Source organism: Anabrus simplex, chromosome 2 (genome assembly GCF_040414725.1).
Source record: "Anabrus simplex isolate iqAnaSimp1 chromosome 2, ASM4041472v1, whole genome shotgun sequence".
NCBI lineage: Eukaryota > Metazoa > Arthropoda > Insecta > Orthoptera > Tettigoniidae > Anabrus > Anabrus simplex.
Genome location: NC_090266.1, coordinates 307,460,188 through 307,475,941, shown reverse-complemented (window position 1 = coordinate 307,475,941; position 15,754 = coordinate 307,460,188). Strand labels below are relative to the sequence as shown.

Sequence of the window (15,754 nt, the reverse complement as noted above, 5' to 3'; positions counted from 1 at the left end):
TCAGCAGGATAATTCCCGCCCACACACTGCTCGCATCTCCCAACAGGCTCTACGAGGTGTACAGATGCTTCCGTGGCCAGCGTACTCTCCGGATCTCTCACCAATCGAACACGTGTGGGATCTCATTGGACGCCGTTTGCTAACTCTGCCCCAGCCTCGTACGGACGACCAACTGTGGCAAATGGTTGACAGAGAATGGAGAAGCATCCCTCAGGACACCATCCGCACTCTTATTGACTCTGTACCTCGACGTGTTTCTGCGTGCATCGCCGCTCGCGGTGGTCCTACATCCTACTGAGTCGATGCCGTGCGCATTGTGTAACCTGCATATCGGTTTGAAATAAACATCAATTATTCGTCCGTGCCGTCTCTGTTTTTTTCCCCAACTTTCATCCCTTTCGAACCACTCCTCCTTGGTGTTGCATTGTCACTGTCAGTCAGTGTATATAAAATAACTTGTCCTGACTGACTGACTGACTGACTGACTGACTGATTCATCATCGCCGAGCCAAAACTACCGGGCATAAAGAAATGGAATTTTGGGAATATATTCGTATTAAGATGTAGGTGCTCGCTAAGAGAGGATTTTTGGATATTCCGTCGCAAAGAGGGTGAAAAGGGGGGTGAATTTTAAAAATGAGTGCATCTATATCTCAAAACTTTAAAAGTTTACAGATGTAAAAATAGGTATTTAGAATCTTCTTTAAAAATAAGGAAACACGTATTTTTTTTGTTTTCAGAAAATTCCAATAGGAAGGGTGAAAAAGGGTGAAGAAGTGGTTGAATGCCTTTAATCAGTATACCGGTACTTATATCTCAGAAACTGAAGACATTACAGACCTGAAAATTGGTACTTTTGATCTTTTTAAAAAATAAAGAAACACGTATTTTTTTGTTTTTGGAAAATCCAATTAATGGGAGGGTGAAAAGGGGGGTGAAATTTTAAAATGAGTGCATCTATATCTCAAAACTTTTAAAGTTTACAGATGTAAAAATTAGTATTTTGAATCTTCATTAAAAATAAAGAAACATATTTTTTTGTTTTCGGAAAATCCCAATAGGAGGGGTGAAAATGGTGAAAAAGTGGTTGAATGCCTTTAACAAGGGTACTTATATTTCAGAACCTGAAGATATTACAGACCTGAAAATTGGTATTTAGGAACTACTTTAAAAATAAACGGGTATTTTTTCGTTTTTTGAAAATCCAAATAATGGGGGGTGAAGAGGGGGGTGAATTTTTATACTGAGTGTGTGTACATCTTAAAACTTTAAAAGTTTACAGATGTAAAAATTGATATTTAGAATCTCCTTTAAAAATAAAGGAACACGCAATTTTTTGTTTTCTCTAAATCCCAGTAGTAGGGGTGTAAAACGGTGAATAATGGGTTGAATGCCTTTAATGAGGATACATATATCTCAGAAACTGAAGATATTGCAGAACTGAAAATTTGTGTATGGGATCTCCTTTAAAAATTAAGAAACACGTATTTTTTGGTTTTTGGAAAATCCAATTAATGGCGGTTAAACAGGAGTGACAAATTGGGGTGAAATTTTTGAAAGACTATATCTACAGAATATCTGAGAAACGTAAAATGTTAGACGTAAAAAGTGGGTATTTGGAATTTCCTGTAAATGTAAAGAAACATAGGTGATTTGTTTTTGGAAACTCCACTTAAGGGGAACTAAAAAGGGGTGAAATTTTAAAATGAGAATTTCTACAGTATATCTCAAAAAACTTAACATGTTACAGAAGTGAAAAATGGTATTTTTTATCTCTATTAAAAATAAGGGAACGTGTATTTTTAGTTTTCGGAAATACCACTTGGGTGGACGGAGGGGGGGGGGTGTAAACGTGACTGAAAATGGTGTTGAATTATTTTAATTAGGCTACAGATATCTCAAAAATGCAGATGTTACAGACGTAAAATTTGATATTTGGAATCTGCTTTAAAAGTAAAGAAACACATACTCTCGGAAAATCCAATGAAAGGGGGGGGGGGTGAAAGAATTGAAAAATTAATTGACTTAATTGTATGAGAATACATACATCTAATAAAAACTAAAGTTATTACATACGTGGAAATTGGTATTTGGATTTCCTTTAAAAACAAAGAAAAACGCGTTTGGGGGGAGGGGAGACCATCTTGGCGGTGGGGGGAGAGGGAGTGAAGAGGAGTTGAATTCCTTTCATGAGGACACATAAATCCAGAACTGAAGAAGTTAGAGTAGTGATAATTGGTATTTAGATGATCCTTTATTACTGTATTAAAAAAAACAAGTATTTTTTTGCCGGAAAATTCACTTAGCGGGAAGGAGTGTGAAAGGAAGTGAAGAAAGTTAATTACTTTTATGGGGATACTTATATCTCAAAACTGAAGGTAATAGACGTGAACATTAGTGTTTGGAATCTCCTTTAAACATAAAGAAACACTCCTTTTAATTTTTGTTTTGGGGGGGGGGAATAAACTTAACGGCGATGGGTGTAAAAGGAGGTGAGATCAATTGATTTTACTGTTCATAATGTACTGTACTTATAAGGAGCCTCCGTTGCTCAGGCGGATGCGCGCCGGCCTCTCACAGCTGGGTTCCGTGGTTCAAATCCCGGTCACTCCATGTGATATTCGTGCTGAACAAAACGGAGGCGAGACAGGTTTTTCGCCGGATACTCCAGTTTTCCCTGTCATCATTCATTCCAGCAACACTGTCCAATATTTAATTTCATTTGTCATTCATCGATCATTGCCCCAGAGGGGTGCTTCGGCAGCCGGCACAGTTCTTATTGTCGCTGCTAGATGGGGTTTTATTCATTCCATTACTGACCCTTTCGAATGACTGGAAACAGGCTGTAGATTTTCGATGTACTTATTCTGATCATAAACCGCTCATTTTTAATCTTTCCTGGGTTCGTTTTCATCAGCCATCTTTTCCTTGGGAGAACGTTCTTAGATTACAGTAAATTCTCCTGGCATATAAATAAAAATTTAAACACATTTGAAATAAACGATAGGAATGCGATTGACCGTCAAATTGTTGACCTCTATAATAAGGTTAATAATGCACGGAAGTATGTCATTCGTATCGCCAGAAATCCCGCACACTTGCCTACGCTCGCCAATGGTGCTGGTCACATTATCAACAATGACAATGGCAGCAGATGTAATTTACCGCCAAGTAGCGGTCTTGCATCTTGCTGTGGGGTCCGGAACATCTAATAATAATAATAATAATAATAATAATAATAATAATAATAATAATAATAATAATAATAATAATAATAATAATATTAATAATAATAATAATAATGTTCTGGACCGTCGTCAAATGTGCGGACCGCGCTGGAAATGGGCCCTGGACGCGTAATGGCAAAGAATGCAGTCCAGCCGCGAGTTCAGTACCGCCAAGGCACCCAAGACGACACCACGCCGGATCTCCTGAAGGATTTGATCCATATTAAAAATGCTTATAGGAAAATATGGCAAAGATTTAGCGACCCAACTGACCGGGTGGAATACCTGGACCTAGCCCGAGAAGTACGAAATCGATTGCTGGAAGGAAAGATTGAAAAATGGGCGGAAACTTGCCGTAATCTATTAGAAAACCAGTCAGATCGCGAATTTTGGCGGATTATATATCTAAAACAATAAGCATTCAATTATAAATGTCAGTATAATACCGTAGCGAAGCACGGGTATCTTGCTAGTATACAATAATTTCAACACGAGGTTGACTTAGATGTTGTTTACACATTATTGAGGCTCAATACGTCTTTAATTATCAGTTTCGAATGAAAAAATGTGATAATCTGTGTTTTGTCGGTGTCTTCGGCGTTGTGTGTATATGCAGTTACTTGGGTAGATATCTAAGATTTTAGTATGGAGTACTCCTACAGCATTTGTGCGAATTGTGAGTGCGAATGAACATGGGGAATACTCTGCGATTTCTATTCAGAACGACCAAGGTCAGCACCAAGATTCAAACATTGACACTCTGAAATGAGCAACTTCCCTGTAATACGGAACTGCCTGGTAAGTGACACAAATGAGTCAGCCAGAGGCGGGTGTCATTTTCGTGAGCCTCTCTATCACGGTTTCAAGATTTAGAGTATTAACGTTCTTGGAGGTGAAGATAAGCCATTACCGAGCTCGATAGCTGCAGTCGCTTAAGTGCGGCCAGTATCCAGTAATCGGGAGATAGTGGGTTCGAGCCCCACTGTCGGCAGCCCTGAAGATGGTTTTCCGTGGTTTCCCATGTTCACACCAGGCCACGGCCGCTTCCGTCCACTTCCTAGGCTTTTCCTATTCCAACGTCGCCATAAGACCTATCTGTGTCGGTGCGACGTAAAGCAAATAGCAAGAAAAGAAAGATAAGCCATTTATTTGTATGGAAGTAGCGCAGGACAGTTCAAGCGATTTCTTGCTTGTAGTGCAACCTATAACATGGTAATTCGAAAGTGAAAAAGTCAGATAATAAGGAGATCAAAGAAGTAGTTTATAAATAAAAGAAAGTATTACATTAGGAGCATACTGTAAATACCTTTGATCTAGACAATTAAGAGGAACAAGATATGCATGAGTTCAATGACGATTTACAGTTGAAAAGCTGTGGATAACAATCCTTTGTATCTTGCCGCGAGTGTATGCAGATAGGTGTTAGCAGGGTTAATCGATTTCCGGGAACAAGTAGGGTGAGACGATGAGTTCAAATAAGTGACAGAACTTGCACTAAGGAACGGAGGATAAAAGATATAGAACTACCTTTAGGAGAAATGAAGTGACACATAATATATTCCGGCTCTTTGTTCTGGCCGCAGCCGATAATGAGCCGCTCGCAAATCTGGCTCCTCAGAAACAGGTAGAGGTTGAGGTGAACTGAGCAGAAGTTAAGAAATGAAACATATCTCCTCGCAATATACAATGACTCTCTGAGATAAACGACAGAACTGAAGATGAAGAAATGTTGTGGTTTAATGAAGGATAAGTAACATTACACGTCATTAAATACAGTGAACATTTAACACCCCCTCCTCCCCCCCCCCCCATTTGTTGAACTATTATTATCTGAATACAACAAGCTATTACGATAAATTACCTCCTTGCTTCCAGGAAAACTATGTCGAATCAAGTTTTCAATATTTCACTTCAGATAACATACAAGAGATGCTCGTTGTAATGACTAGCAATTCGAAGCGTACATTCCATCTGCAAGGCGTGTTCTGATACACTCGATCAAAAATAACCCGGCGTACCCTAAATCTCTCATGCTGCAGCCAGAACTTGCGCAAGCATTCCTTAATTCGACCTGGTTTTCCTTTTAGTACGGAAGTAGTCTGTTTCCGGACAGGCGTGGCAATTGAGGGCTTCACATTACAGTCGCCTCTACATTGTCTAGAAGTGTGTAGCAGGAACTAGAATTACTCTCTACAATGTCGCGAAGGCATCAATATAAATTAGATTTGATCGAGCCACCAGCCAACTTGTTGAAAATGAATAATCTGTCATCATTACGAACATATTGCACAGTTTACAAACATTGATCGGGTCGGTATCACGTAAGGTTTTCCATCATACTCCACCCTCTACATATGTCATCGTTTTGTCCAGTCCATCCATTTCTTCGTCACACTCATTTTGCATAATTCTGTACCGTTGTATACCAATATCTTCTCATAGCTCTAGGATAGCTTGCAATTAGGAGAGAAAATCATTCTACATATCTGCACACGATTCATTCACGAATTATTATAGCTTATTTATTCAAAATAAATTAATAAAGCGGTTTGAATATCAAACATTTCCTTCGTCTAATGTTGTACAAATATTTCTTCTTCTTCTGCTCCTTAATCTGTTTACCCTCTAGCGTTAGTTTTTTCCTCGGACTCAGTGAGTCCTATCTCTACCGCCTCAAGGGCAGTGTCCTGAAGCGTGAGACATTGGGTCGGGTGATACAACTGAGGAGGATGCCCAGTAGGCCTACCTCGCCCACGCGGCCTCACCTGCTATGCTCAACAGGGGCCTTGCGGGAGGATGGGAAGATTGGAAGGGATAAACAAGGAAGAGGGAAGGGTGCGGCCGTGGCCTAAAGTTAGGTACCATCCCGGCATTTTCCTGGAGGAGAAGTGGGAAACCACGGAAAACCACTTCCAGGATGGCTGAGGTGGGAATCGAACCCACCTCTACTCAGTTGACCTCCCGAGGCTGAGTGGACCCCGTTCCAGCCCTCGTAGCACTTTTCAAATTTCGTGGCAGAGCCAGGAATCGAACCCGGGCCTCCGGAGTTGTTAGCTAATCACACTAACCACTACACCACGGAGGCGGACTATAACATTATTATTATTATTATTATTATTATTATTATTATTATTATTATTATTATTATTATTATTATTATTATCCTACCTTGTAGTAATAACGGAGTAGGCTGCTGTCCTAGCAGCAAATCATGCTACCGTATAGCTGAGTCCAGTTAGGTAGAGCACCGTCTCCCCTCCTCCAGGATAGGAGGGACTGATTCGCAAGTTGAGATTCATTGATTTTATAGCACAGCAAGAAAGCGGATAAAAGGAGGAGAGGTATGAAAGTATGTACGAAACACGTCATTGAATCAAACACAAAACAATCGAACATTAAGGAACAATCTCGACAGGGAGAAATGACGAAACAGCTGAAGCTAAGTTGAATGTCTGGTGATCAGTTTGAATGCAGACGGGATGAACTGCAGTTACAGTCACGTGTAAACTATTGCTGGCGGACGAGAGGCGATTATATGGCATTAAAATTTTGTCCCAACACACCCCTCTCCACACACACACAACACACCACATTATCGATCACTACAGAAACATGCGATAGTAAAGGCATCCCTCCACGCAGGGTTGGTGTCAGAAAGGGCGTAAGACAGGACCAATTCCACATGTCAAACTTAGTTCGCACCCGTAACTCCACCAAAACCAAACAAACTCCACGGAGCAAACGCCCCGAAGGGCCATGCCCTACCAAACGACTGCTGCCCAGCTCGAAGGCCTGCAGATTGCGAGGTGTCGTGTGGTCAGCACGATGGATCTTCTCGGCCGTTATCCTTGGTTCTCTAGACGGGGGCCGCCATCTCACCGTCAGATAGCTCCTCAATTTTAATAACGTAGGCTGAGTGGACCTCGAACCAGCCCTCAGATGCAGGTAAAATCTGTGACCTGGCCGGGAATCGAACCCGGGGCCTCCGGGTAATATGCAGGGCACGCTACCCCTACACCGTCGGGGCCGGCTAACTCCAGCAACGTGTAGGAAAAGCTATGGACGGACAACAACAACAAAGCAACAACAACAATCTCTCTCGGCCACTTGCTTGACCCGGACAATCGAGAGTTTGGTAACGGATCAGTGCTTTCATGCAGTGGCAGTTTTTCCGTTTCTGAATGGGCAAACCACTAGACATTATTTGAATAAGTTAACATCAACATTATTATTTTTAAGTTAGGATATTTATATTTTACGTATAAGCCATGGAAATACGGAAGCATGATTGTCACAATTGTCCGTGGTTCAGGCAGCAGCGCGGTGGCCTCTCATCGCTGAGTTCCGTGGTTCAAATCCCTGCCACTCCACGTGAGATTTGTGCTGGACAAAGTAGAGGTGGGAGAGTTTATTCTGGGGATACTCCGGTTTCCCTGTTATCTTTCGTTCCAGCGAGACTTTCCGATATCATCCATTTCACTTTTGGGTCATTAATCATTGCTCCAGAAGCGTGCGACAGGCTTCGGCAGTCGGTACAGTTTCTATCTTTACCACTAGATGGGGCTTCATTCATTCCATTCCTGACTCGGTCACATGCCTGGAAACAGGCTGTGGATATTTTATCACATACTATTGGCACTCCGCCTCTGTGGTGTAGTGGTTAGCGTGATTAGCTGCCACCCCCGGAGACCCGGGTTCGATTCCCGGCTCTGCCACGAAATTTGAAAAGTTGTACGTGGGCTGGAACGGGGTCCACTCAGCCTCGGGAGGTCAACTGAGTAGAGGTGGGTTCAATTCCCACCTCAGCCATCCTCGAAGTGGTTTTCCGTGGTTTCCCACCTCTCCTCCAGGCGAATGCCGGGATGGTACCTAACTTAAAGCCACGGCCGCTTCCTTCCCTCTTCCTTGCCTATCCCTTCCAATCTTCCCATCCCTCCACAAGGCCCCTGTTCAGCATAGCAGGTGAGGCAGCCTGGGCGAGGTACTGGTCATACTCCCCAGTTGTATCCTCCGACCAAGAGTCTGAAGCTCCAGGACACTGCCCTTGAGGCGGTAGAGGTGGGATCCCTCGCTAAGTCCGAGGGAAAAACCGAATCTGGAGGGTAAACAGATGATGATGATGATAATGATGATGATGATGATGATGATGATGATGATGATGATGACTATTGGCACTATTTCATTAAAACACACCACATTCAAATTAATAATCACCTTGTATATGCATTATATACAGAACATACGGGAGCCATCGTGGTTCAGGCGGCTGCGCGTCGGCCTCTCACCGCTGAGTTCCGTGGTTCAAATCCCTGCCATTCCATGTGAAATTTGTGCTGGACAAAACGGGGGTGGTACAACATTTTCTCCAGGTACTCTGGTTTTTCCTGTCATCTTTAATTCCAGCAAAACTCTCCAGTGTCATTTCATTTCATCCGTGAGTCATTAATCATTGCCCCAGAGGAGTGCGACAGGCTTCGGCAGCCGGAACAGTTCCTACCCTCGCTGCCAGATGGGGTTTCATTCATTCCATTCCTGACCCGGTCGAATGACAGGAAACAGGCTGCGGATTTTCATTTTCATTCGTAGTACATCCATAAATGTGCATTAACTAAGTCATGAACACAATGAACGGTATTATTTTAGATTTTATAGCAGATAAATAACTGAAATGGAAAATATATAAATTGTTTATAAAAGTAACAGTGTGGGAATAAACATTGCTACTGTTTGTGAAATAGGTACAGAAGTTTAGTAACATATGGCAGTGAATTTTCGGAATTTTTGGATCCTATTTTTACCCACCAACTTCTCACTGTTTGGAAACACTGTCTGAGTCTAAACGCACACTTAATTTATATACAGAGATTTGTTAATTTTCATCAAATAAAAAGTCAATTCACAAACGTACATGGACCCAAAATTCACGATCAGCATGAATCTGCAGTCGTAACAGTTCATGAAACCTTCGACCCGTCACCGTAACACAGAACACCTCGACACGTACTTCTCTGATGTATTTGACCCGAAACTCACCCCACACACAAATATATTTCAGTTGACGATCACTGGAGTGTGGTACACTGTGGGTTTTGGGTTCGGCGTTTGTAGAGAACACAGAATTAAAGTACTCTTTTCAGGACGAAATTGTGGCAATTTGCAGCCTATTAAAATTGATAGTAGTTGGAGGTACGCCAATAATAATAATAATAATAATAATAATAATAATAATAATAATAATAATAATAATTTTACGTCCCACTAACTACCTTTAAGCTCTTCGAACGCACCGAGGTGGCATAACTTTGTTTTCTAGGAATACTTTTATGTGCCGGTAAATCTGGCAACACGAGGCTGACGAATTTGAGGACCTGCAAACACCACCGGCCTGAGCCGGGCAAGAACTCACTATCTTGGGCTTACCGCCATAGCAACTTAACCTGGATTTGTGGCTGAGGTGGTATAGCACTGAATTCTTCTTCTTACTCTTCTTTATCTTTCTCTTATTCTTTTTCCGCCTCCATTCAATTATTATTATTGTTATTATTATTATTATTATTATTATTATTATTATTATTATTATTATTATTATTATTATTATTATATCCGCCGTTGATCCGTGGGACTTCTTACACTTGTATCAGCAGTCACAAATGTACTTTCACTTATCTTTTTGGTTATCATTCTTTCAAAGGTCATTCGATATCGGAAAAATGTAGACAATTTTATCAGAATTCTCGCTCTGCACAAAAATATGTTATTTCATTTTAATGCTTTTGCTGGTGAGATCTACAATGCATTATGTTTTCTGGTATGGGCTAGAACAATTTTGCTACTTTCATTGACCTATCTCAGTCTCAACCTTGTCTTTGACAATATGAAAGTGGCTGAGGTATGAGTGACGCTAGTAATGCCATTCCTTATGCAGCCAGTCCCTGTTATGAATGGTGTGAAAATGTTGCTCATAGTGTTAGTTGGTGCATACATTTCAGTGGGCTTGACAGACTGATATGAAGTAGCAAATTCTAGCTCGATGAAGAAAGCAACGGGAAACTAGCTCACTCCTAACTTCCCTAGTACGCCTCTTCTGTGATGCCTAGGCTATCTATGACAGTTAATGGTGGAGCTGTTGAGGATACAACCAGCCTTCGGTCTGAGAACTAAACATACATACATTAAATTTTATAAAAACCTTTATTAGTTTAAAATAACGCATTCATAGAATTTTGGACCTGTTTTGTAACAGGTGGAACAGTAATTCTCACTTGTAGTGGACAGTTGTACTGTAAGTACTATATACTACAGTATTCTGAGTAAATGATGTAACCACGGTGACTGATATATAGCGTAATGTAAACTTTTCCTTTAGTGCAAAGATAACCAGCACGCAAACGAGCGAGGTCGTTTCGTTGTTATATCACGTGATAAACAGCCTGTTAATTAAATGTGTCTGCTGAGGATCTATCTTGTTACTTCCCTCACTGGATGAACTGTGTATTCTCTACAAAAATTCTTCCTTATGTGTAATGGAATCTAGACGTGAAGTATAAGGGGCCATTCAATTGAAATGCTCACCTCAAGATTTCAAAAATATGTTTTAATTTTCAGTAATGGTTATAAAGTATTCATAAATCAATACCCAATTGTTTTACAGGTTGTCTACAACGGCTGAGAAGACGGTACCAACATTATTTCTTTACATGGAACTAAACTGTTTCCTTCACCCAGCTTTACAATAAAATTTCTCGTGCTGAATATTTAAGGACGTAATAATTTTTAAATTGCGACCGTATCGGTACTATGAACATTTATTATGAAATTAATATGTGGGAAGTATACATGCTTCGAGCTTCTTTGTCCGGACGGGAGCTAAGTTGCATCATATTGCGCAACATCCCCAACTGTCTGACGCCAAACTCACGCGTGTCTTAGCTGATGAAACCCCCAAAGCGAGAGCGCATAATGAGGGAAGACAAGAAAGAAAAATATATCTAGTTAACTCCGCCCCTAAAAAAATGCCGACTCACAGTAGGGCCAACGTGAGAAGGTCATTTTGGAAGCATGTTTGGGAAAATGTCGCCTTAATTAAACATAAAGCACACGTCAAAGTAACATCGAGAATATTTGGTCCTTGGCAAAATTATAAATCAGACTAATATGACATCATTTATGAAATTACGCCACCAAGTATTTATGTAAGCGGCTAGAGCGTACCCACGCTAGCTGTGAATCGGACCGCCAATAGGGATTCCCCGTCGGAGGCCTGATTTATATGGCCAAATTATTATTAAACTACTGGTCATTTTGGTTTCCGCAATACAGCAAGTTATAGTGATTGACGGGCCACACAACTTGTCGCATCGCTAATTGCCGTGGATCTTGAGATCTAGAAATCGGAGTGGGGACCGTCTCGCTGCTTACCTCCCACCCTGTGTGAAACCATGTAAGCCCCTCCTTGTGAGGGTGAAGGGGTAGTCGACACCGAGTCTTTGAGGCAGCCACACGGCCGTTCTGTGGTCGCACATTGCTTTGTTTTTGTGGAAAACCGTGAAAGTAAACGGGAGTGTGCAGAATAAATACATTTCTAGTGCACCATCAGTGGAAACTGTGATTAAACGATAGTGCCGCACAAATTACGGGTCGGTCGCGACGCGCCGGATATCTGAATAAATTGTGTCGTACATTCGCATCGCGAGACCGTGACGCTGTATCATGCCGAACGTCGGGTGAGAAAGACTATTCTCTAGACAATGTTTTGTGATAGAGAGAGAGAGCCCTTGGTGTGCGCGTGAATAAACTGTGAAATCGTGTGGATAGACACGCGGGTATCGAAGCAGGGAAGTGCATGTAAAATAACGTAAATATAACTCAAAAGTTTAAACTGTATTGGAGAACTACGGAGTGACAATCTTTGTGTGCAGAAAATCAGACATCAGAGACAGGGGTTTGAACATAGAAATCCAATATCACAATCTATTAAAATTGGTTAAACTGTAGCAGTGTCGAAACAGTGGTTACTTGGTCTGATGAAAGTAGCAATGCCTTTGCCGGAATCTGATTAATAAATATTTAACTTTCATACTGAGGGTGAATGCAATCATAAATTGCAAGTGGAAATATAACTGTAACGTGTAGAGAAGGAGTCTTTGTGAACGTGGTGTGATAAGTATTGTTCCAGTGCTCGTGAACTCAAGACCCATGGATACCTCAAGAATCATCGAGGGACGTTTGGAACTCATGGTCTACCACCGCGGCAACGTGGAGTAGGCTAAGCCTGCGAGCCTTACGAGGCTCGAACGACGGAGGCCCCGTCACAGTGTTGAGTACAATTTTACGACTTTGTGTATGCCAAAATTCCTTTCTTGAGAGAATATAAGGACAGGATTAGTATAATTTCACATGTAGTAAACTGTCAGAGTACTTTATCTCAGACTTGTCAGAAGGATTTTTATTTTTAATTATGTGAGATTATCTGGGAAGGAAACAAGTAAGGCTAATTTCAAGCACTATAGTCCGATTTATTTAACTGCATGGATAAGTGTTGGCTTAATTTGTGGTCCAGAGTGCTTTAGGAAGGGGGAAATATTTTAACATTGGTGTGAGTTTAATGTAGTAGCTTTCCTCTGACGACAGAGTCTTCACCACTGCCTGTGGACAGTATCCTAAATGCGGGAATAGAAAAAGTACACTATTCATAATGTAAATTTGTAGTGTAGATTGCATGTTAGATTAAGTAATGGCTGTATAACCTGTGTGTAAAGAAGACGACGTGCCTGGATTCGAAAGTCCGTCCACCCAAAACTAGCTAGGCCCGTGTGTATTTTTTATTTGAGATTAGACGCTGTATTTTATTTAAAGTAACTTAATTTCATTCCATTTTACAGTCTCATATCTTTGTTAGAGGTAATGATAAATGTTTAGCTTGTGAGCAAGAGGAAACCGTGGTTAACTCTCCGATGTAACGGGCTGTGTCTGAACCGCGGCCTTCTGTGAATTTGAGGTGAATCAAAATGATATAGCGGCATGATACTGAGAGATATTTTAAGAGTGTAATAAACGCACGAGCTGACTTGAGCATTGTGAGTGGTGCATCAGTGTTATTGTGTTGAATATTTAACCGCAGAAGATGCATTGAGAATGCATTTATTTGTACAGAATCTTGATTTGAAGTAATGAACCTCCCTTGTGCCATAGGCGCGGCCAGGCAATGATTTATGGCCGAGGGCCTGGTGAGTTAGGGGACGTGGCGAAGAAATTGTCAAGCGAACGGAAATCTCAATGTTGTTAAGAGGCCGGGTTCCTACACACATATTCCAGCTCTTAGCAGGAAATGCATTTCTATTTGGTTTCTGTGTTTGTAACAAGATATGATTAAATTAATGTCTGAATAACTAACTATTACCCCTATTGAAGCGATAGCTAGGGTTTTATCAGTATTCTCTACTGATGGTGAAATCGAGGCCACTAATTCGAATCCCAGGGCAGAGGGGTACTACCAGTCACACAGCAACGTGTTAATACAAGGAAACAGCCAATGTTTGTGTATACTGTTTTGCTTTTCCAGGTGCTATAAGTGTCTATGTATTATTTCCATGTAACTATTGCTTTGTTGAAATTAGACTTCGTGAGATTCCATTATAGTGTTGTTGATGTGAAGAGGTTCTCATCCTCTTGATATTTGTACTGTTGGTCATCAAACGTGGTGATATGTATCAACCGTGATTCAGTTTATTTTAAATTATTCGTGGATTATATGTCGTAATCATATGGGATGTGTTTTTAGCTTTTCTTCATCTTAGATTTTGTGTATAATTTAATTGCGCTATACTTAAATTAGGCGACCACTCTAAGACTAATCCCAGAGAAAAGTACTACTTGAATATGTAAATTGGGGGTCTTCCCAGGGAATATTTCGCATTCGCAAAATCGTTAATCATGTGTAAATAGATAATGTGTTTTTTATGTTATTGTGTAAGGTGTTTATTAGTCGTACTCAACAGCTGACGTTTAACGAAGGGTTGGTCAAAATCAACATCAACAGTAAAACATTTGAACTTTAAAATCATTTCAATTTTATTTAGTCAGTTAATAATTTGAAAGGAGAAGAAACACTCAAGTATATAACTAAACATTTTTGGTTATTGAAGCCATGAACTTAATAATCCAATCAAGTATATTCGTGAAAGTGCGATCTGTATTTTATCTGGTTTTGATATCACGGAGTTGACTCTCCGTTGCTCCATTGAGTGTTATAAATATTTATTTAATTTAATGTACTTTATTTATCCAGGTTATACAATTTTGATTATGTGTTTTAGTAGGAAATTTCTGCAGTTTCAATAGTATGACACATACATGTATATAAGGTTATATCACATAGGAAGTATATTAATAAATTAGAGACTGAACCACCCATCAAAAATCAACAAAAAGCACAGTGCATTGAAACTAAGATGGCAAATATAAATTTTAACACATTAAAATTCTAAACGTCTGTAAGAAATCATTACCCCGAGTAACACTAACAAAGAGAACACGTATGAAGTGCTTAATCGATCTACATTGGTCTTTTCTTGTGACAAGACAGGCATTGCTTTCTATATCATCTTATAGTAATTGAGACTAAAGCTCACCTGTGTGAGATGCCACCGTTTGGACGCCTTGGCTATGGGATCTGTGACTTGTGTGCAGGCAGCACCGAAAAGCATCACCTTGTGGGGCCCACCATGCATCATGTCGAAGAAGGCCTTCACTCCCACAGCCGCATTACACTGAAACAAGAAGAAAATATTGGCAATGTGAAGAAATCAGGAACTATATGTTATATTGTTCTGACTGCTTTTCTCAATGGTCAGGTAGAGAATAATGTCATACAACAATGTATTAAGAACATACAACAATACTACTGTATTTATAAATGTTGTGGTTAAGTATGGCACCTGTCATGCAGTGCGGTATGTGCAGTAGCAACTGCTCAATATTCATGTTACCGTGCAAATGTTAGAACAAGCGTTAAAAGTTATCTTAAAATGTAAAAGGTAACAAATTAAAATGATCAACAACACTGTCTCTCACATTGTCCATCCTTATTTGTTTCTGTATTCAGTAGTACGGACGTTCGAAAGAAGATAGTAAGCTAAATATGGCGCTATATCACAATACTATAAGGAATACATCAGAAATATATTTATGGACACAATGACACTATTTGGGGGAAATAACCGGAAAGAGTATCCTAACGTCCATTTCGTGACCAATAAAAAATAAAATTTTGTAATGAATTTCGAAAGACAACAGTAAAAATTACAGATAAATCCCTAGCAGAGAATATTAGTTTCTTAAGCATTTAATTTCTCGCTCTGATAGTTAAGAGTGGACTCGCTTGTTGTTCATTTCTGGTATTCCAAACGAATCGTGATGCCTACTCTTTCAAATTATTTCTGAAACAATTAAACTATTTCAATTCATATTCTCTTTGTTACTTAACAAATGTATATCTCACTCACATAGAGAAGTGATCTTCCTCCTGC

The 15,754-nt window shown here is 40.2% G+C and overlaps 1 protein-coding gene across 1 annotated transcript in view; it reads right to left on the bottom strand.

Moving 5' to 3' along the window:
• GABA-B-R2 (gamma-aminobutyric acid type B receptor subunit 2) overlaps positions 1-14,974 on the bottom strand; it is an 853,882-nt gene extending 838,908 nt beyond the window's left edge. The window contains exon 1 of the mRNA XM_067139049.2: positions 14,858-14,974. Coding sequence (XP_066995150.2) covers positions 14,858-14,959 — 102 coding nt within the window. The 5' untranslated portion in view covers positions 14,960-14,974. The remainder of the gene's footprint in view (positions 1-14,857) is intronic.
• Positions 14,975-15,754: the final 780 nt, after the last annotated feature.